General features: G+C 43.7%; 3 protein-coding genes and 1 pseudogene across 4 annotated transcripts; 3 read left to right on the top strand and 1 right to left on the bottom strand.

Moving 5' to 3' along the window:
• Nucleotides 1-1,853: 1,853 nt before the first annotated feature.
• On the top strand, nucleotides 1,854-3,113 carry LOC128304262 (odorant receptor 47b-like). Its single transcript, XM_053041425.1, has 3 exons — nucleotides 1,854-2,152; nucleotides 2,235-2,997; nucleotides 3,072-3,113. Exons 1-3 carry the CDS (start codon nucleotides 1,854-1,856, stop codon nucleotides 3,111-3,113), a joined length of 1,104 nt encoding a protein of 367 aa, XP_052897385.1.
• A 593-nt stretch (nucleotides 3,114-3,706) lies between these two features.
• Nucleotides 3,707-5,471, bottom strand: LOC128299411 (odorant receptor 46a-like; annotated as a pseudogene).
• Nucleotides 5,472-9,785: 4,314 nt separating this feature from the next.
• Nucleotides 9,786-11,428, top strand: LOC128310763 (small glutamine-rich tetratricopeptide repeat-containing protein beta-like). The gene is made up of 3 exons (XM_053047479.1): nucleotides 9,786-10,271; nucleotides 10,338-10,751; nucleotides 10,818-11,428. The coding sequence occupies exons 1-3, from the start codon at nucleotides 9,907-9,909 to the stop codon at nucleotides 11,023-11,025; spliced, it is 987 nt and encodes a 328-aa protein (XP_052903439.1). The 5' UTR covers nucleotides 9,786-9,906; the 3' UTR covers nucleotides 11,026-11,428.
• A 1,322-nt stretch (nucleotides 11,429-12,750) lies between these two features.
• LOC128298907 (acyl-CoA Delta-9 desaturase) lies at nucleotides 12,751-20,216 on the top strand. Of its 2 annotated transcripts, XM_053034715.1 has the most exons (5): nucleotides 12,751-12,938; nucleotides 17,875-18,281; nucleotides 18,605-18,735; nucleotides 19,278-19,845; nucleotides 19,933-20,216. In XM_053034715.1, the coding sequence occupies exons 2-5, from the start codon at nucleotides 17,954-17,956 to the stop codon at nucleotides 20,094-20,096; spliced, it is 1,191 nt and encodes a 396-aa protein (XP_052890675.1). In that variant the 5' UTR covers nucleotides 12,751-12,938; nucleotides 17,875-17,953; the 3' UTR covers nucleotides 20,097-20,216. The 2 variants fall into 2 exon arrangements, with proteins under 2 accessions (XP_052890675.1, XP_052890676.1); XM_053034716.1 differs by lacking the exon at nucleotides 12,751-12,938 and having other exon boundaries at nucleotides 17,287-18,281.
• Nucleotides 20,217-21,015: the final 799 nt, after the last annotated feature.

Raw genomic sequence — 21,015 nt, 5'->3', positions numbered from 1 at the left:
AAGGGTGGAAATGGAAACGGCTTTCCCTGCTTGCCACCGAAAGGGCGAACCCACCCAAAAAACCGTGGGCTATCCTTTACACTGGTTTGGCGTGAGTTTTTCCTTAAAAACCCGTTCCAAAAGTCACATTTTCGCCACCCACCAAACCGTTCGTTCGAAAGTTGCGTACTCAACCTTCCCCCGCGTCATGCGCGTATGTCAGACGCGCTGCTATTGCTGTTACGGCAAAGATTACATCAAACGACTCTGACAAGCGGCGAACAACACCGAACAACCCTCGGCCATAAAATCTGGCGAGCTCGCGGCAATCACTTTACCCCGCAGTGGTGGTGTCACTGAATGTGACGCGCAAGTATGACGCGGTTCCGTCTCCTGCACTTCTGGCATCATATTGCCGTACAGTTTATGGTTTTGTTTGCACTTTCACTCGCCACCTTTTCGGTTGTATTTTTACGCCCTTTCACCCTTCCATTGGAAAGGATGTTGCTTGCGGTGATTGTAGTTTTTTGCTTGTTAACTCTTTCCTTTTTTTATGAAAACACTGCCACAGTCGCATGGCCGCATTATACCGCTACACATCGGAGGAAAGGCAAGCGGACAGTGCCGGGTGTTGGTGATTGGGTGTCCGGGGTTAGATTGGTTAAGCAAATAGCAAACAAATATCACTCGATTTTCAACCCAATGCTCGGTGTGTAAGACGGTGGCAGACGGTCCTGTCCGGGGTCCGCTTACGAGAGATTTTAATTAAAGCCATCTTCCGCTACCTGTCAAATGCAAAAGCAACCCCCTTCCATGGCAAAATGGTCGGGGGGCATCGGGATTGTAACGAGCTGTCAGGAAACCAAGATGACAATTAGCTGCTCGCTTTTGCGGCCGCGTACGACACGCGGCGCTCGTCCACTGGTTCGTTGGAACGTGGCAAATGCGTCACCGTGCGGAACTGTACACTGTACGCATTGCAAGTGAAGATGACGCGTTCGGGTGTAAACAGGGGAATGGGCTCAAGAACAAGTTCCATTACAACGCAACAGTAAGAATACTGTTGGGAATATTTTAAACTACTTGCAACGAGTGAACGTTGTTGTGGCCACGTGGAACCCGCAATTTTGTCCTAACGACCCGGAGGTGCGAAATGAAACACTTGCATTGCATTGCTAGAGTACTTTTGAATCGATCGATTTAACCACTTTATTATAATCATATGGCAAGCATCTGTTCTTGAAGTACGTGAGTGTTTTGTAACAATATAAAAAACTAACCTCATCCAACAAAGTTGTTTATGCTACAATTAATATATATTATAAGAAACGTACTTATCATGGTATTAATTCCTTTTGCATGTTTGCATTCCTGATATACCTGAAAATGTGCTAGAGGGAACCCGTATGAGTGAATGGAAGCTGTTAGAGGTATTTTCTCTATCTCTCTCGTACAGAGTGCAGTACACAGAGAGAGAGGGCAAGAATACACCAGAGTACATAGTATACATTTAGGCGTATTCTAGACGGACAGATATAAAATCTTATTGAATAGAACAACAAATCAAACATTGTTCGAGCTTCGAAACAAAATATAAGTTTATAAACTACACAAAACTATAATTCACATGAAGAATTTTATTACGTAACAGCAATTTGATTTACAAGAAGCTCAATCGATGAAAATGGCAGCCAAAACTCAAAGCGTGTAATCAATTCATTCTAGTTGCTGATTACACACTACGCTGATTACTATACTGTTCCATGTTCCTGCTCAATAACCTCAATATAAATAACTCCATGAACCACCTTGGAAGACAGTCAGTTATCTCGAGTGCGAGTCCAACATTTTACTCGGTGGAAAATTGTAGCGCGATGGATCCTGAACTGGTTCAAATTTTCAACTTTCTTCGCCGGCCTTTAAAACTACTCGGCCTTGACGTGCTCGATGCGAACTGGAAGGTATCTCCCCTGACGATGTTCATTATCAGCATGTTTGCAATCCAGCATTATGGGAGTTTCTTATCTTTGAAAACGCACCTGGACGCGTTCGAAGTGTTTACGGAATGCTTTTCGACATCAGGCGTTGGACTGGAAATTGCCATCCGGATGGGGCTGCTCATATACCATCGCAAAATGCTGAATGAAGCGTTTGAAGCGATCGGAAATCAAAAGTAAGTCGTGTTGCTGGGGCTGGTACACCATTGCACCTTTACCTTCTATCGCTGTTTGCTTGTTCTGCTTGCAATCCGAAAGCAATCTTTTCAGTCACAGCGAAAACTTCAAGACGCTTGCGAAAGAATTCTACAAGGTGGTTTCAGCGTCGCTGCACATGATTGCCTGCATGTATTTTTCCACGATGATGTTCGAGCTGATCCCGATCGTGTATCCCGACCCAAATAAAAGCAATCTACCACTGGCGGTGTACATACCGCATATGCCACATGATGTTGCACCGTATTGGCACATGAACTACGCCTTTCACACATTCCTGAACTTGATATGTGTGATGTTTCTACTCGCGGTAGATGGCACACTCGTGCTGTCCATCCTGGCCGCCGTCTACCAGATCAAGGGGCTAAAGCTATGCTTTCAGGAGCTCGACACCGGTGCAGAGCAAGCCGAACTACACCGCGAGCTGGTCCGTATCTGCAAGACGCATCAAAGCATCAAAGCATTCATTCGTCTGCTGGAACAAACGTACTATCTAGATTTGCTGGTAGATTTCGGTCTCGTCTGTGTAATACTGTGCATGGGGTTGAACGTGATCGCCGTCGATATAATGCAACCGATCGGATTCTATCTGATATCTGTCGCGTTTCAGCTGTTTCTGCTCTGCTCCTGCGGTAATCTATTGCTGATCGAGAGTGATTCACTGTCGAACTGTCTGTACTGCATCGACTGGCACTTGATGCCTGTGGCGGAGCAAAAAATGTTTCAGTTTATGATTGCAAATGCACAAAAACCACAGATGCTGAACGGCATCTTCATGCCATTGATTTTGTCCAGCTTTATGTCGGTAAGGTGATGAACATGAAATCAACTATCGAACGGTTACGCTAACGCTACACTCTGTACCGTATCTTGTTACAGGTCATTAAGGCCAGCTATTCGTATTTCACACTGCTGCACTAAGTTCGGCTGAAGTTAGATGCAGATATAAGCCTTTATTGCTGATGTAGGTGCACAAGCGCAATGGACAACTATTAAGTAGTGATAATAAATAATTACAAAGCCTTCACCAGGAGTTGCAAACTGCAGCACACCATCCTGTACAATGTCGCTTGTTTGATGCCTGACGCCTAAAAGTATGCAATAAGTATGTATTATGTTGTTACTCTGTTTTATAGGCACTGAATAGGTTTCGGATATTGATGAATGTTTTATTGTATGATCCTTTAAGCGTACCGATCATCGTAATCAATCCATTTCATCCTTTAGCACCAGAAATCTATGTTGACAGATAGTTAATTCGTAGAACTTAGTTTTCCTGTGCCACTGTGTTGCATACCTTCAGGCGCAATCTCGAATTCAAACCCAAAAACAAGAACTAGTTTTTCGTCAGTTAAATAGAAAAATAAAACATTTCAATTGTACCATAGTTATAGTGCAAAAGTTTGATCAACCATCATTGCAAACTGCTGCTGTAATGTGTGTGTGTGTATTAGAGATTCTTTCAAAAGTTTCGGATCAATATATTTCCCTACGCCACTTATGCAACTTGAACTTCACTTATGCAGTATGGTAAAGTACGAATAGGCTGCTCGCAGGACCTGCAATCAAAGAGCAAACAGCACCCATCAGTTCCACCTGTACCTATCAGCCCCCACACCGTACACCACCTACCGCCACGAATGATGTCATGTTTACCGGCATAAACACAGCGCTCATCTCTATGTCCGTCTGAGCGTTAGTCATCAAGAACAGAATTTTCTTCTGCTGTGCGACGGTGAGTCGGTACCACTGTATCCCGTAAACGCTAGCCGGTAGCCGATCGTTAGCGATGAGCAGTATGTTGCCGAACAGACATACAACCAGCAACTGAACGATCGAAGCCATCATCAACGGATAGATCGAGTTTTTCGGCTGGATCACGATCACGTTCAGGCACATGCAGAGGATCAAACAGATCATCGTGAACATCGCAAAGAAATGCATTTGAAAGGTAGTGTTTATAAGCTCGGCAAACCGCTTCGTTTCACCGTGCAGCTCGATGATACGGTCCAGGTCCGGGTCGAGATGTTCCGTCCGTTGCCATTCCGACTCCGCTATCTTCTCGTCCAGTTCCTCCAGCATCAGTTGCAGCGCTCTGATTCTCGTGCGGGTGCCGATCAATGCCAGCAGCACAACACCATCCATCGGGGCGAGATGATGGATACCGATGATGTAGACTGATGTGATGCAAATAGTTCAAGCACCAGTAGAGCATGTTTTCATCGGGCGGCAAAAACGGTAGCTGAAAAGCCAACGGCAGGCTATTCTTGCGCGGATCGGGAATAATCAGCGGGCTTAGCAGGAAGAAAAACGACCCACAGTACATGGCGTAAATTAGCCGATACAGCAACAACATCCGTTCCGTGGCACGCTCGAACAACTGTTCCATCCGTTCGTTTTGATTGGCACCGTACGAGATGCGCTGCTCGCGCATCTCCCGCACGATTTGTCTGCAACGATTACGCTGGCAGAGATAAAAGTACGTACGGAATAACACCTGCATGCCCGTGCAGGTCTGCGTCAAGCACTCGACTATGATCTCCAATATTGGGTAGTACTTGCACACCGAGTATGCTGTTAAAAACGGCATAAATGCGATCATTGCAAATATTATGGCGGGCAGCACGGATAGACGCCAGTCCGGGTTGAGGACGTTCAGCTTCAGCACGTTCATATGCGTGGAGATCAGTGCAAACAAGCGCTCCAGGTTTGCTTCACTAGTACGCAACTTCTTCATGGTGGAGCGGTAACGTCTTACAGTGGTCCGGCCCGGGCAACTTGGGCTCCCTTTTATAGGGAATTCTTTCCGTCCTCCTGAGAACTTGCACCTTTCTTGGAGCCTGGGAACGTTCGCTATACGCTGGCAGGTGCGATGCATACACATCCTGTCCCATACACGCACGTGCCACATTTTTTTCAAAACCCCTTTTCTTCAACACCTATTTGCTCGATGCAAATAAATCACCGCAATCACGTGCCACCACTAACAAGGACGGGTAGATAAATCATCGCAAAAGTTGCAGTACGCGGCAGGGAATGATGCCTTCGCGTGCCCAGGACACGGGCAATGCATTAGACATGCCATTCATACAGGCCAACCGTCACAAACCGAAGCCTTAAGCGACGCATCACCCACCATGCCACCAACAAAACGGAGCAGTCGAGAATAAAAGTGTTCCCGTACGCTATTCCCGTGCCACCTACTGTCACGGTTTTGGGCAGGGCGTTAGATCGGGATAGCAAGTCGTAATTAACAATCGTGTTATCGCGATACAGCATCCTTCAAACCGCCCAAGCGTGGCGAGTAGAGAAAGTAAAAAGGGTTAGAAAGTCGAGGATCCCCCCCTGTCTGGTTTCTGTTCGCAGGCACGGATGGCACACATTGGTCGAGGGCATGAAAGCGGAAGAAAGAATTTCACATATGAATAAATAATCATGAGTCATGGCGGGGAGGGATTGTATGGTGGCGTTGGCCGCACCGTGACGTGTCCCGGAGTGTCCCGGAGGGAATCAATCGCAATTTTGAAACTGAACCGAAGCGAACCGTACGTGCGGCACAGTGGAAGAAACTGAAGGAAGAATTTTTAAATCAAATAATTAAAACTTACACTAGTAAGGTAATTTAAAATGTTATAAATGAATAATAATTTATGTTTAGAGTGATGAAAAAATATTACGCAATCAAAATACACAATAGTATTTAACACGTCATTAACACGTATCAAAGCAGTAGTTAAACAAATAAGTCTTAAGTTTATGATCTTTAAAAAAGTAGTTCGTTAACATTTTACCCACAGTGCTTCTTGGCCACACAACGTGGCACCGAAGCGTCTAAAAGTACGTCTAGCGTGTGCCATGCTTAAACTTTTCTAATTTCATTCCCCACGTGTGTGCGTGGTTTTTTGGTGGAAAACTCGAAAGAATTCAACGCTGGATGCTGAAGCAAAAACACGAACGCGTACGCGTAACTTGTTTCTTATTTATTTATGAGTTTTAAATTGGGAAGAAAGTGCACTTAGGCGTTGGAAAGGTTCGAAATGGTGCAAATTCTTGTCTTAATTTTTACACACGATAAGCAATCGTAATGAATGACTTGGTAGGATAGAATGTGTTACACGATGAATGCTTTCGCAGACGAATGGATTCTGCAGCCGTAACGGAAAAGTGGATTCTCATTCCAGGTTGTGGTTGATTGATTGGATTGTTTACGAAGGGGCAAAAGATAAGTGATGGTTTAAAAGTGATGCTGTTTAAGGATCTTCCCAGTATTACGATAATAGATAAGGTATTCCTTACAATCCTTATAATTCCAATAGACTTGAAGTATTACATGTGAGTTTTATAGGAAAATTTTCAAGCATGAGTTTACTTGCATTGAAATATTCAATATTTTTTTTATAAATTCAAGAATTTTTTAATTAAATGTTATTTAGAATGCTCTTCCTAACGTTCCCATAAATATTTGATTACTTAATCCAATTAGCAAGAACTAATCTTCTATAATAAGTTTAAAGATCATGCAAAAAAACCCGTGCAAAGTTCTAAACTACGTACACAGAAATAGTAGTAATGTTTACGGATATTTTAGATTTACCAGGTCATTTCAAATAAGTTTCTATGATGTTTCGTCCGATTTTTAATATCAAACAATTGTCACGATGACTCTGGGACATGGAACATGTCTTTCAAATGTAGTCCTCCGACATTCATTGCTATTGCAGACCTCAGAGACTTTACACTTGGCTGAGATGTTGTGCTTCAAGAATTTGATTCAAGGAAGCTCAGAACTGATCGCTTGGTCTGGAAGTTCCCTGGAGGGAACGCACCGAATTGCGAGCAAAATTCCACAAACCGATTTGAATATGTTTGGCGAGGTCCTCGTACCTTTACTCCCCTGTTTTGTGTTGGTTTGGATCATCTTCTAAAGACTTTAAGGTACGCTAATCTATATCCAAATGGAATTCCATATGATCCCTTTTGTAATTTGGCTTATTTTTGGTTAGTAAGCATCTAAAGCCATGCCATACACGTTTCCACGCAAGCCAAATCTATTGAAAGACAAAAATAAAAACAAGTTTCTGGTTTTGCCAAAAGTCTTCAATGATTTCAAAACTTTCAATACATTAAAGGACCAATTTCTAGGCTAAATAGTACTATCCCTTGATCATTATCCATTCTCTTGACTCCCGCTGTATCAATCTTTCCATTCAAAACATGAAATCCGTCCACGCCACGACACAAAGCTAGATGAATAAATAATAAACATTTCCGGTGTAACGCGCCCGTTCAAATCGCGTTCGAACGGAAACAGTCAAAGATAAATAAAAAAAAATAATACCAAAAGTCCTTCGTTACCCTCTCGGAAAAAATGCGTGGGCAGGAGCGGAATTCAATTACAGATTTTGCAGGACCAATCTATTAAATTTTACGATAATAATGCACATCCTTTCTTCGTTGCTCGATGTTTTCTGTTTTCTATTCATGTTCCGCTTTTGCATTGTTTGACTGAAAGTACAATTACCATGGCCCGTCGCTGTTAACAAAGGGGCACGGATCGGTGCGTTATGTTGATGGGTCCACAAAACTGAGCCCGCGGTTCATACAATTGGGATTTAAAGCAATGGCTTTCCACAGGTTCTCCGGTACCGTTGTGGATTCTCCGTGGATGATTTCAACGACCCATTTTTGGGGCAAACGATTATCTTGAAAGTAATATTTCAAAAATATCAAATAAGTACCGTGCGCAAAACATGCTCCCAAATCCAGGCGGAATGGGTTTTCTTTTGTGATGTCGGCGAATCAATCGTGAAAGATGAAGGCAATTTCTGGCAGGGTTTGCATCTATATTCCTTTTCCCGCTATAATCCGCCACCACAATTTGACCGATAAGCACAAAGCGGGAAGGTGCACGATTTTCTTCCGTTTGCTACCGTTTGATGTTGTTCTTCCATTTACTTACCAATCGATGGGATCTTAACAAACGTGTACAAACATCTTTGCTGATGAGCAGACTCACTGAAGCGTTTCAAGCCTCCCAACTATCCTACGTCGTGTGAAACTATTCGTGTGGCAATTTAAATGCAAATAACCGCTGTTACAGTGACGAAACTTTCCTTCCGAACCAGTTGTTTAGGAATTTCAGTGTATTTGCTCCAAAAAGTGGTTCGATATGTTGCGAAGCGTACACGGTAGTTTATCCTTTCCGAGCACGCTTATGTTACCGTCTTACGACGTTGATATTATAATCGAACGCATCACGCACGGCACGCACGGCACGGCAAACTGGCTGGGGTTGAGACGCTGTGAGTAATGGGAACAGGGAAATGATAATGTTTATTTTAACGACAAGTCATTAGCAAATTTGTAGCGCTACGGGGCAGGACACTGTAATTCCTCATCCGGACGTTGGGACGTTGGCTGGTGTCAACAGAAAATTAAATGTAAATAAATTTTCCCATTCCCGACACGCCTCCCGATGAGCAACTTTCGAATCCGGACGGTGTTATAAAGATAATTTAGTCCAATTCGGAAATGAATGGGATCGAACAAGAACGAAGTTTTTTTTGTCGTTTTATTGCCACACTCTCTTGGGACGAAGTTTATTTATTTTTAATTATGCAATATTCTGATGCCGCAAAAAAGTCACTAGCCTTAGCACAACCAACAAGAAATTGAGCCCACCAGCACTGTTTGTTTGGTGATTGTTAAAGTTTATTTTTCGTTATTAGCTTTATTTAAATAAAAGTCATTGTTCTATGTTCATTGTGCTAATGCATTTTTAGTTAGTTTATGTTGTATGTTGCATCAGAAAGTTCTATAGTTGACTGAAGCATGCTCCTTAAAAATTAATGCATGATGAATCTTTGAAGAGATGCGTTGAACGAATTGCAGAACTCTGGAATTTATTCGCTATAAATCCGTAAAAAAAATCCTCTAACAATCGCATAAACGGTACTGCAGAGATGTGAACAATCAATAGGGATGTTTTCGTGGCATTCTTAACAGCAATTACTATTTTAACTGGCCCCGGACATTCAATCATAAATTCTTGTCGCTTTTATATTCTGAAAGCTTGAAATATTTCATTGTGGTGCAAAATATTTCATGAACCAGCTTTTGAAATTGATATATTTTATATTTTAATTTCTGTGTGAATCTGCTTAATCTCCTTAATCTGATATTTATTGGAATACAAGCATGACAATTTGATTATAATAAATTGTGTCTGTAAAGCGAGGGCAATATAGTCATTTTTGGCGCATATCGGTTTCTTGTTTTGTAAAGACAATCATTCGTTGGTTTTTGAGTCTGTTTTCTTAGCAGTTCCGACGCTTATTAATAAAACTAGTTTTGCTTTCACTTTGCAACTAATTAAAGAAGCTGTTTATATAAATGTTATTACCTTTTTAGTAGAATACAATGTTTATAAAGTTGAATCATTTTTTTTGGACCTGATCAACGTGCACACCAGACCACAATGCTCTCCTGCCTGGTCAAAACTCTCTTCTCTCTTCGGCTGTCAAACTTCGTACACCGTCGGAAATTATCATGACAGTCGCTTCTTCTTGCTCTTTCTGATTGCATCCCGTTCTTGCCCAGCTTTGTGTTTTCCAGTAACGTTTTCCAAACAATACGTGTGCTTTTCCACCCGCTGTGTAAACTCACAGCCCACGTCAGTTTAGTTAACTACCTTCAGAAATACAACCGCTCAACAATGAGTGATAGCGCCATCAGTCTGGATGCGAAGTATTTCGTCCGCTCGTTCATCCGCTTCCTTGCGAAGCAAATTGATCAACCCAACTTCAACGAAGACTCCCGGGAAAGTATCGAAGTGGCCATACAGTGCTTGGAAAACGTATACGAGCTGAACGATGGTGAGGAAGCGGCGGGTACGGGAGGAGAAACGGGCGTCAAAAAGGAAGACGACCCCCGGAACCATGTGGATTTGTACGAGCTGTACCGGAGCACGTACGTAGAGGTTTCGCCGGAACGTAAACAGGAAGCGGAAGGGCTAAAGAACGAGGGCAACCGATTGATGAAGGAGGAGAAGTACCAGGAAGCCCTCAACACGTACACAAAGTAAGACGATCGTAGCAAAACGCCCGGGTTTTTTTAAATTGCATTAACACATGTCACACTCTCCAGAGCGATCAATCTAGATGCAACCAATCCAGTGTTTTACTGCAACCGGGCAGCGGCATACAGCCGGCTGGGTGATTATGTTCGCGCAGCGGATGACTGCCGAATGGCACTTCGACATGATCCCAACTACAGTAAGGCTTGGGGCCGGCTGGGGCTGGCGTACTCGAAGATGAACGAACACAAACAAGCGGTCACAGCGTACCAGAACGCGATACGGCTCGAACCGGAAAATCAAGACTACAAGAATAATCTGGGCGTATCGCAACAGTTCCTCGAGGAGCGTTCGCGTAATCCCGGACCTTCAGCGGGCGCCGGAGGTAACCCTCTGGCCAACATTGATTTTGCCTCGGTTATCAACAACCCGGACATGGTGCAAATGGCAACCCGTATGATGAGCGATCCGGCAATGAATAACCTGTAAGTAATCGAACCGGAACTGATGGGCTGTCGACAAACCGTCGTTTAATCGCTGTCCCGTTTTAGATTGGGCCAGCTGGGAGGGATGAACAATATGGACGCACTGCTGGAGACAGGCCGGCGCTTAGCGATGCAAATGAGCAGTGAAAATCCGGAACTGTTCAACAATGTCGCGCGTCAGATGGAACAGGCCGGGATTAACTTGCCCCGCAACAATCCGCCCAACCCGGACGGCAGCCAACCACCGCCACCACCACCCCCATCCGCCTCGTAAATTCTTTCACCCTTCCCAATGGAGCCACCCTCCCAAATTGTAGTAATAGCGGAACACCGGAGCATTTTTGTCTGTGTTTTTTTGTGTTTTGTATGTTATGCGCTTTGTTCCCGGGGCGTAAAATTTACCGTCCCCAACCAAAGCTTCCATTACGGTAGAAAACCGACGATCGATACTTTGTTACAAGAAATTCCCTTATCTTGTACCTTTCCCCCATTTGTGTCACTATTGGACGATCGTCGTGCATGAGTGTAGCGGCCATTATTTAGCATCTGGATACCGCTAAGTAAGCGATAGCGAACGTTAGTTTCCGGTCTGGCAACCACGAAATTTTGTAGTGGAGGTATAAATAATGACTAATAAAAATCACTCACAAACATTCGGACTCGTAGGCAAAGCAAACACATCCACATCATCACGTGCGACCGAAGCGGCTTGCCGGGTATGTATGGCCGGCCCATCGTCGGACACAAACTTTCCGAAAACTCATTTCGTATTCCGCAATCGATCGTTACCCCTCGTAGGTGTGATGCAAGACGAATAACGACAGTTTGCAAACATGCGCTCACATACGATCATACCGAGAACAACAAACAACTAGGTTAAATGTTAAACTACTTTGAGAGCCGTACGGAACGATGTTGGCATAGGGTAAAAATTTATGTTTGCTCTTCATATTAATGCTGGCCATCTTGGCGCCTATGGCGTGTCGTCGTTGCTCCGAGTTTGTCGCCGGTGGTGGATTAATTTACGAGCTAGAAAATTGAAAGTTCATCGAACAATTTGTTAACCCACTTAGCAGCGGCGGACACACACTCGGTCGTGGAGGGGTTGCGTTTTTATGATACGGTTGATAAGAAGAGTACTCACCCTTTTTCGTGAGTTGATGTATTTCAAAAAGATGAAACCTTGTTATACACACACAACTAGGCTAATTTATTTGAACTTAAGAACGCGTGTATTATGCCACGTAATGTAAATCTTCTTGCTAGGTTGATTCAAGATCACTAACGCTCTCTCTCTCTCTCTCTCTCTCCCTCGCTCCGGATGCATTCTCCGTACAGTTGATGTCATAAATGTACGCGAATGATACCGCTCCACTGCAGTCCGTAACGATCCATGCAGTGGATCACGAACCATCGGCTCACTGCACGGGATGATGTGTCACCTTTTCGTTCACCGATTCATGCGAGCAACCGCGCACGTGTGTTTTTAACGCAAATTTGGTTTGTGTTTTGTGTTTTTACTTTATAGAGCGCCGGGTAAGGTTGGTGCAAAAAGCAAAACGAACGCAAAAACAATCACATTGTTTCACACTGTAATTTGAAGCCATTTCCTACCAATGTGTGGGTGGTGTGTTTGGTGGTTCATCTTGTGCGCCTGGGTGGGTGGTAATGCTTGAACTTGGAGTGTAGCATGGAGTGGACCTAGTCTTTCATATATTTTTTTTCGCGCTTCCAGTTAGTAGCGATGAAACGTTCCCATTGGGATGTGTTTGGGTTTCCTGTGAGAAAATAACCAACCGATTATAATAATCCCATTTATCGCCCACCTACACGCCTGTATGTTTTGTGGCTTTTTTTGTGTAATCCGTCAGATGTAATCTTACCATACTTAGTGACGAATGGGTTATCGTACTGTATGGGAAGGAGGTTTTTATTAAAAAAAGTACATGAAAACCTTCTACCATATGAGAGAGAGAGAGAGAGAGAGAGAGAAAAAAGAGAGAAGATGGGAGTGAGCTATGTACCGAGCGGATGGCATGCGGTCCCCACACAGCATAGTTCATTCCATCGCTGGTAATCGAACGGTGTAACCGTGCGTCCACCGGGCAAGTGCAACAAGTTATCGATAAGGTGTGACCGGTACGCAGTGCTCAGTTGATAGTTTGCTGATATTTGTTAAATAGTTTGGTACGAACCCCTTATTTTCCATGTGGCACTTATCTTAACACATACGAACGTGATTGAGGTTGACGGTTATAAACTCAATGGAGGCGCTTGGTTGCCGAAACGAAAGCAATGTGTGTTTAGCGTGTGTATGTGTGTGTGTGCGTATAAAACAAAACAGAACACACAATTTTCGACGGTTTTTTTTTGTACAAATATTAATCGATCATCACATTGTTTTTTGTTTTGTCACTCAAGGTTACGAAATACGTACTGCTGTAGTAGTCAGCACCCATCAAAAAGAGGGTGCCAAATTGATCACAATGGGTGTTTTTTTTTTCGATCTAGACCGAAAATGGCGGCTATTTATGATTAAATCCCGTAAAATATTCACTACCGAATAGGGTCCGGTAGTTCGATAGCTTCATTCCTATCCTAGTGATGGCCGTTAAAGTGGATAGCGATAAGGTCCCCACACCAATTACAGTAATAGCTTAACCGATCCAGTGTCAACCAGCAACGGAAAACAAAACCGCCAAAATATGACCAAAAGATTATCACCGCATCTGGTAAAGCTTCAAAAGGGGGAACTATTTTATGAGTGAACTCATCATTTCCTTCCTTTCCCGCGGTTCGCTTTAGGTTGCAGGCTAGTTTCAAAACCCCCGGCAACCCGGGTTAATCCCGAAAGGTACACCTGAAATGAGGCAAAGAACTCACATGTGTACACAAGACCGAGCCGCGACAGATAGCGCTAACGGAACGGACGCATAACGCACCACCCCGGGGCAGCACAAAAAATCGAAAAAAAGCCCGGTAGAATGCATGCGTGTGTGTGTGTTTCTCATACAATGTTTGTGTGGTGTACAATAATTCCGGTGTTTGTTTTTTGGAGCTCTCTCCTCCCATCCGTCTGCGTAATCGTTGTTCAAACAGAGAACATTCCGAACGCTGTGTGGCTGCGTACAACTGTGCCACCACACCACGTACGGCGCGGGGACGTAACGTGGGCCCGAGACAGAGACAGTGCGACTACTCGCCCCTGTGCGTTCGTAGGTGAGCAACGCCGTCGATGGGGTTGACCCGGGAACCGACAAGAATCAAACACCGGTCGGATAGTTCTGGGCTAGTAGTGTGTGCCGTCATCTGCTAGCGGTCGGACGCGATAGTTCGGTGCCGAAACGGATGCCGGATCACTGGGTGACGCATGTTAGGAACTGTCCCACAGCGCATACAGCGTGTGTGGGTGGAGGCTGTGCTAATTGCCGGATTTGAAAGCCGCATACAGTGGACGCTCTTTTTCAAGGTGTACCATCATTAGCCATCCGTTTTGGACACGGACGTTCATAGTGGTGCGTTTGTTAAGGTGTGTAGTGTTTGTGGTGTATAAATAGGGTATTTTTTTTTTCTCCAAGCAAACAAGAGCTTACAAAGCTTCAAAGTTTTCCAGCGGTTCCTACACGATTTGGACCCCAAAATGTTCTAAACCTCATGGCAAGTTGTGTTGTTGCCGCCAAACAGTGAGTGATAGACTTTGATTAGTGTCAATGAGGCTACCCAATTGAACCGCATCCGATCGATTGCCCGATTGCTAGCGCAACGTGTTGGAGCGTAACCACGCCGCGTTCGACTTCGATTTCAAAGGTCAACCAAGCGCATACACACATTGCCGAAGTTGTGTCCATACACGATGGACGCTGTGGCGTGTCGCAATGGGAAATTTAAAACATCTCCGACCAATAGTTCCATCGTCCAGCCCTTCCCTGTCCCGTCCTAGCAATATATTGGGCTAAAAATAAAGAAACCGATCATATGCTTGCATGGGTGAATTTAAATATGACTTCGCACATTCGCATCACTTCCTTTAGCAAGTTTCTCCAAATTTCGGCGCACGGTGACGCATGGTGCGGTGCCCTATCCAGTCCACATGGCGGCGGTAGTAATGAGTGACTTTTTTAGGGTGTATGTTGAAATGTTGAAATATTTGATCATCCGCCAACGACATACCAATAGCTGGGAGTTGTTTGTGTGTTGGTTAATTTGGACAACCATTTCGGTTTTTTTTTGTTTGGTTGGTGGTGTGAATATTTTGATACCATTTCGGACAGACAACAAACGCTTCCTTCTTGTGGACGCGCATGGAGCATTAAAAAGGGGTAGCAAACTAATATTCGATTACACCATCGTACATTTCATCGATCGCACGTTTGGTTGGCCCCATTTCGTGGCAGGAATTTAACATCGCTAGTTCCCCACGCCTGTGCGTGTACGTGGGTTACTGTTGTCATCCCTCGCTTACGCCGAGCGAGCTCCAAACACGAGCCAATGAGTCATTCCCTGAAGGTGTTTCACTCTCATTCAGCAGCATTGGCAGGGCAGCACTGTAACACCCTTGCAATGCACATGAGAATATTTTCTTTATGACCATTTTATGAGCTACCGTCAATCACGTGTTGACAGTAGGACAATCGACCAATAACCATAATTTGGATGCCGCGACCAAAACAGCACCGCTTCGGTACGCTTCGGTTTATCGGACATTGGAGTTTGAATTTGCTAGCCAGCTCATGACGCTGCGGGAGGAAGCAAACAAGAAAACGCCATTTCTCACGCAAACCGGATCGGTGTAGATTTTCCTATCGGAATGAATTGCTATCACTGAGCAATGATAACTTGCCGGGTGTGTAATGAGTGGATCAAATCAATACCACCCCACACACACACACGCACCATCTGTTCAGCCGTGAATTGTTCGTTATCACGTCCTCCAGCGGATGGCATTTAGCTGAGTGATAATGTGGTCTTTTTACCCCGTCCTGTTGATTTTGTTTTTACAGCCTAGAAAAGGGGGTAGGAAAAAAAACGGACGCTTCTACTCGCTTCCAGTGACTCGTCTCGCTGACAGTGACCCTGTGAGTCACTTTTTACACCTTACGCTCGCGATGGATCGGCTTAACTTTTGGCCGATGTGTAATCGTGACACTAATGGTTGTGGTACTTCAACTTAGATGTTGGAAGATAAACATTCGCTGTGTGTATCTAGCAATTAGGATGTTTTAGTTTTTTGAAAAGAATAAATGAGTTAGCAAAGTCGTCATCAGTGATAGAACGCGACGTTTCTTTCGATGATGGATCTCTTATTCCTACTGTATAGTATTAGGTGTGCAAGTAAGTTTTGAAGCATTTATAAGAATAATTGACGCCACTGGCACAGTGTGAGCAAGAAAGTCACACCCTCGTCTGCTATTTCTTTAGCGGCGTTACCTTGGTAACCTAGGTTCGGTCATTCTTCAAGGTCACTAGATTGAAGAAGAATCATCTCTGAGCGTAGAACCTGTCATTTCTGGCTCACTAGATTTATTTTACCCGTAGCTGGATAATCGGCCGGATCCCCCAAAGGAAGGACTGATTATTCGCCTACGTGGTAAAATTAAGTCTAGTAAGTTATAAATGGCATTCTTGACCAAGAAAGTCCTTACGCCAAGAAGAGAGAGAGAGAATGCTAGAGTCAAGACCTACGTACGTTTGAACACGAGTCATTAGTTTTCTATCACTCGTCAATGATAGTCGTTATGTTACTACTCCGAGAGTAGTTATGCTCCTTGGAGGCACTGAACCGGATGGTAGTTGGGTAAGAAAGGGATACTCAGTAACAATTTTCAGAAAGACTGAACTGTAAGCCATTTTAATCGCCTGAGCAGAAAGGACCAGTAGACTCCCTATTCTTGATAACCTTGGTTTTCAGGTAACTTGATTGAAGAAGACCAGCCTCTGAGCGTAGAATGTGGAGGATTTTTCTTGGTGTGCAATTTATAATCATACTAAAAGTAAGGAAATTGTTGTTCAACAAAATAATGATACTAATTTTAACAAAAACCAACATTTTGTTTTCAGGAAATGCTTGAAATTTTCTTGTACACCCAATAGTAACAGAAATAATTTTAACAATATGATTACCGTTCGACTTGTTAAGCTACTCATTCATGCATGACAGTACACTTCATGAGCGATAGTGCAGAACAATTTATTATCTTATCTTATCTTATTCAAACGTGTAATAGCCACTTCATACCTACAGGCAGCAAGGAGAACGTTACCATATTACAAAAAAACGCATTTAAATTGCCTAATAATCTTGTTCTTGCTAGCACGACAAACTGCACCTAGACACAGACTAATTCCTGGTGTTACAAATAGCATTGTACAAATAGTAAACGGGCTCCAATTAATTAAGTACGTGCTGTGTACCTTCAAAGGCCAATCCTTTATTTTCTCTTGCTGGCAGCCGGTTTGAGCAAAGTTATCTTTTTCTCCATATCTCAGATCCCTGCGAACATTATCCTTTGTGAGACGAGGTATGCGTTTGTTTGCTATTGCTGGTCAGTTTCATACGCTGCAGTGCGATTGGTTCACCTATTTCCCGATAACGAACACTTCAAGGGAAGCATTTACTAGCACTCGGAATTATTGCTGTGAGGTCATTTACAATTCCAGTCTAGTCAGTCCCGGTCCGAGACGACGCGTACGGTCGCGTATCAGCGTATCGGTACCGAACACAAGCACAACCCGTTCAAATATTGACCAATCAATCTATTTTCTATTTATCTAATCCTGAAAATTTCATCTTCGTTCAACGTCAAGTAGCACCTTCGGTTTCAGGGTTTTGCTTTCTCTGTTTGCTGGGGGGGGTTTGCGTGTCGTTTGATTTTTCCGTACGTGTCCTTTTTCCCGAACGCATAATGATGTGCTGCCGTTTGTTTCGGGTAGATCGATCACCGGTCCTGGTCCGGATAGGAAACGGTAACCATTGGGTGTGCAATTAACGTACCAACAGTGAATCGTTACGTTAGTGGTTAGCCTGGTGGCCACAACTTACCAGAACGTACCCGTTTCAGGATTGTCGTCCACGATGTTTACCCTTCGTACCTTTTTTCTTTGCGCACTAAATTATTTCCTGCAGGTAATGTTTCAAAGCAACATTAGTGCCCAGTGAGCAACATTATCGAACCTTGGGGCGAAAACACCGAAAGGCAGGAAAAATGACACCTAATGTGGTGGACAGTGTAGCGACAGACACCGATCCGAACGGTAGCTGCGTACTCACAACAAACACGGCATCGGAAGCGCTACGGAATAGGAAACAGGACACCCAAAGCACAATCAACGACCAAAACAACAACAGTACAGCCAGCGATAGTGGCGGTGGTGGTGGTGGTGTTAATCACTGTGATCATGACACGGGCGTACCCTTTCGGGCCCAGATACGGTGGCCCGACTTTTGCGCCCAGCTGTTCGTGCACGTTGGCTTTCTGATTGGGCTCTACTATTTGGTGACATTCCGCGCCAAGTTCTACACATATCTATGGAGTAAGTGTAATTGTTGTTTGTTGTTTGATTCTGCTCATGTTATGTGTCAAGCTAGATCAGGAAAACTTCCTACAGTTTAAGACTTTTGCAAGCTAAAAATATTTCTGTTTGTTAATTTATTTATATAATTCTTTCTGAAAATATAAAATTGAAAGTTCTTTTAAATTCCATCAATTTCAGTTTGCAAAAGTTTTACAACGTTTAAAGGATTCCTGAGCTACCTCAACATATTCGAATTTAACAGCATTCAATAATGGCTGAAATGTTGCGACTTGAACTCAAAGACTCTTTATTATACTAATAATATATCTTTTCTTCTTTAGCCGTGGGATTGGTGTGGGCCACCGGCTTGGGTATAACGGCCGGTGCTCATCGGCTATGGTCGCACAAATCGTACAAAGCCCGTTGGCCATTAAGGTTGTTACTGATGTTCCTATTTACAATATGTGGACAGGTATGTGTATTAGAGTAATGCATATTTTATACGTTTTGTTGTGTAGAAGTTCTTAAAATGCCCTTAAAAATGTTGAATTTCCCATGTTTTATTAGGGTACACCCTAATCAAATTAGTTCCTTTATTGGTGTTGATCAATTTGTTAATATTTAAACCTTTTTAAATCCTCTTTAAAGATAGTTAAAATCTTAACCGATGTAAATAAACTTTTTGTTAAATCTAATACATACAGTAAAAGTTTATTTAAGTGAGTTTAAAATGTAAAGAGCAGTTCTAAGACTTTACATCCTCAACTCAACAATGGGTTTCTTTATCTAATTTAGCAATATAATTTTATTTTCCTTTGCGAAAAGGTTTTTAAATGAGTAGAAGACGTTCAAATTTATTTTCCCTTACCTAACTCACGATTCCAAACACGTTTGCCACCACGTGTTCTGCTAAATATGCTTATACGCCTAAAGGTAGGCAATGTGCTCGCACTGGATTTTAAATATTGTTTTCTCACGCGTCTGCCATCCGTTACTTTCACATTTGTTTTTCAGCGTGATGCATACACGTGGGCACACGACCATCGCGTACACCACAAGTACTCGGAAACCGATGCCGATCCGCACAACGCCAAGCGTGGCTTTTTCTTCGCCCACGTGGGCTGGGTGTTTCTGACGCCACATCCGGAAGTGGTCGCTAAGCGGAAAATCATCGACATGAGCGATCTCGAGGCCGATCCGATCGTGATGCTGCAGCGACGCTTTTACATTCCACTGTTTGCGCTGCTCGTCATTGGGCTGCCGGTGCTGGTGCCCTGGTACTGCTGGGACGAGCAGCTAACGATTGCGTTCTGGGTGTGCTTTACGTTTCGCTTTACCACCACGCTCAACATTGCGTTCTTTGTGAACAGTGTGGCGCACATGTTTGGCAACAAGCCGTACGATAAGAGCATCAGCCCGGTGGAAAATTTGGCCGTTGCAATCGCGGCAATGGGCGAGGGCTGGCACAACTACCATCACGTGTTCCCGTGGGACTACAAGACGAGCGAGCTGGGCAGCTATCTGTTTAACGTCACCACCGGCTTTATCGATTGTTTTGCGCGTCTCGGATGGGCTTATGAGCGTAAGTGGATTTTTTTTTTTGCAGCAGTAACAAAATATGAATTCATATCACTCCACGATATCCTTCCTCGATCTCGATCCGCAACAGGTAAATCCGTGCCACCCGAAGTAGTGGCACGCCGTGCGGCCAAGTGTGGCGATGGTACACACTTTCTTACCGACGAGTACGCACATCAGGATGCCGTATGGGGTTACGGCGATCAGGACATACCAAAGGAAGATGTAGATGCTATTGTACGGACACAACGCTGAACAACGAACCTGGCATGGGACAGCCCGCATAACCAGTGCATGGGAGTAACACTTCGTTAGCTTGTTTATAATCAGCTTTACTAGAATGTGTTTGCGGGCATTAGTCAGCTAATGATTAATGAATAAACAGCTTTTTTTCATTTAATATTGCCAAGTGTATAGTGCTTAAAGTACAGAAAAGAACGATTAATTCCGAGTTATTATTTTGGTAGAAATTAGAATAAAAAAGCAATCGTAATCTAAACGATAATATGAATTCATAACAAGAAAACAATTATCCTTTTGTGCTGTTTCATTGTAAGTATTAATACAAACACGTTATATCATTTTACTGTTATTTCTGTTATGCAATATGCAACTCTTAATTATTCATTTAAGCGTATGTGTTACTGTACCAAGCAGATAACAAAAGATTGGCATCGGAGACCTTAAAATAGCAAAACCCGCATTCGTCCCAGATATTGGCATTCCATATTTCATTTCATCCATATTCCAAATCAAGTTTCACGAATCGAGTTTAACGCGTACGCGATAAAGTAAACGAATCATTAAACAAACATACCAACACCACCAAGCCCACATGTGTCTGTAGTGCCAAAACCGTAACTGCTACGGCAAGGAAACTACCGCTCACACTAAACATAATCCGGCCTCGAAGAATTCCGAACCAGCGTCGGGTTTTGAACTTGACACTACGATTTGTCTTGCAGTCTTGCGCCACCAACCAAAACCTGTCCACCGTTCGTCATTCGGTGGCGTTTCTTTGTAAGATTCTCATTAATCGGTTTGGCTATTGCGAAACAGTACTAAAACGCGACTGCGACTGTCGGTGGTGTTGCATCTCTTGCAGTGCACTGCGCAGTGGCAAGGTCGGACAATCACCTGAACCTGCAGCAGCGTATCCCAAAGATGTCGCGTA

This window comes from Anopheles moucheti, chromosome 2, assembly GCF_943734755.1.
Source record: "Anopheles moucheti chromosome 2, idAnoMoucSN_F20_07, whole genome shotgun sequence".
NCBI classification, from domain to species: Eukaryota; Metazoa; Arthropoda; class Insecta; order Diptera; family Culicidae; genus Anopheles; species Anopheles moucheti.
Note: the sequence above shows the minus strand (reverse complement) of the source record. Positions and strands in the feature narration are given on the sequence as shown.

Coding starts and splice junctions, on each gene's coding strand:
- LOC128304262 (XM_053041425.1), top strand. CDS start 1,854: ATGGATCCTGAACTGGTTCAAATTTTCAACTTTCTTCGCCGGCCTTTA. Junction 2,153..2,234: donor GAAGCGATCGGAAATCAAAA/GTAAGTCGTGTT, acceptor GCAATCCGAAAG/CAATCTTTTCAGTCACAGCG. Junction 2,998..3,071: donor TTTTGTCCAGCTTTATGTCG/GTAAGGTGATGA, acceptor ATCTTGTTACAG/GTCATTAAGGCCAGCTATTC.
- LOC128310763 (XM_053047479.1), top strand. CDS start 9,907: ATGAGTGATAGCGCCATCAGTCTGGATGCGAAGTATTTCGTCCGCTCG. Junction 10,272..10,337: donor GCCCTCAACACGTACACAAA/GTAAGACGATCG, acceptor CACACTCTCCAG/AGCGATCAATCTAGATGCAA. Junction 10,752..10,817: donor GATCCGGCAATGAATAACCT/GTAAGTAATCGA, acceptor GTCCCGTTTTAG/ATTGGGCCAGCTGGGAGGGA.
- LOC128298907 (XM_053034715.1), top strand. CDS start 17,954: ATGACACCTAATGTGGTGGACAGTGTAGCGACAGACACCGATCCGAAC. Junction 18,282..18,604: donor GTTCTACACATATCTATGGA/GTAAGTGTAATT, acceptor TTTCTTCTTTAG/CCGTGGGATTGGTGTGGGCC. Junction 18,736..19,277: donor TATTTACAATATGTGGACAG/GTATGTGTATTA, acceptor TTTGTTTTTCAG/CGTGATGCATACACGTGGGC.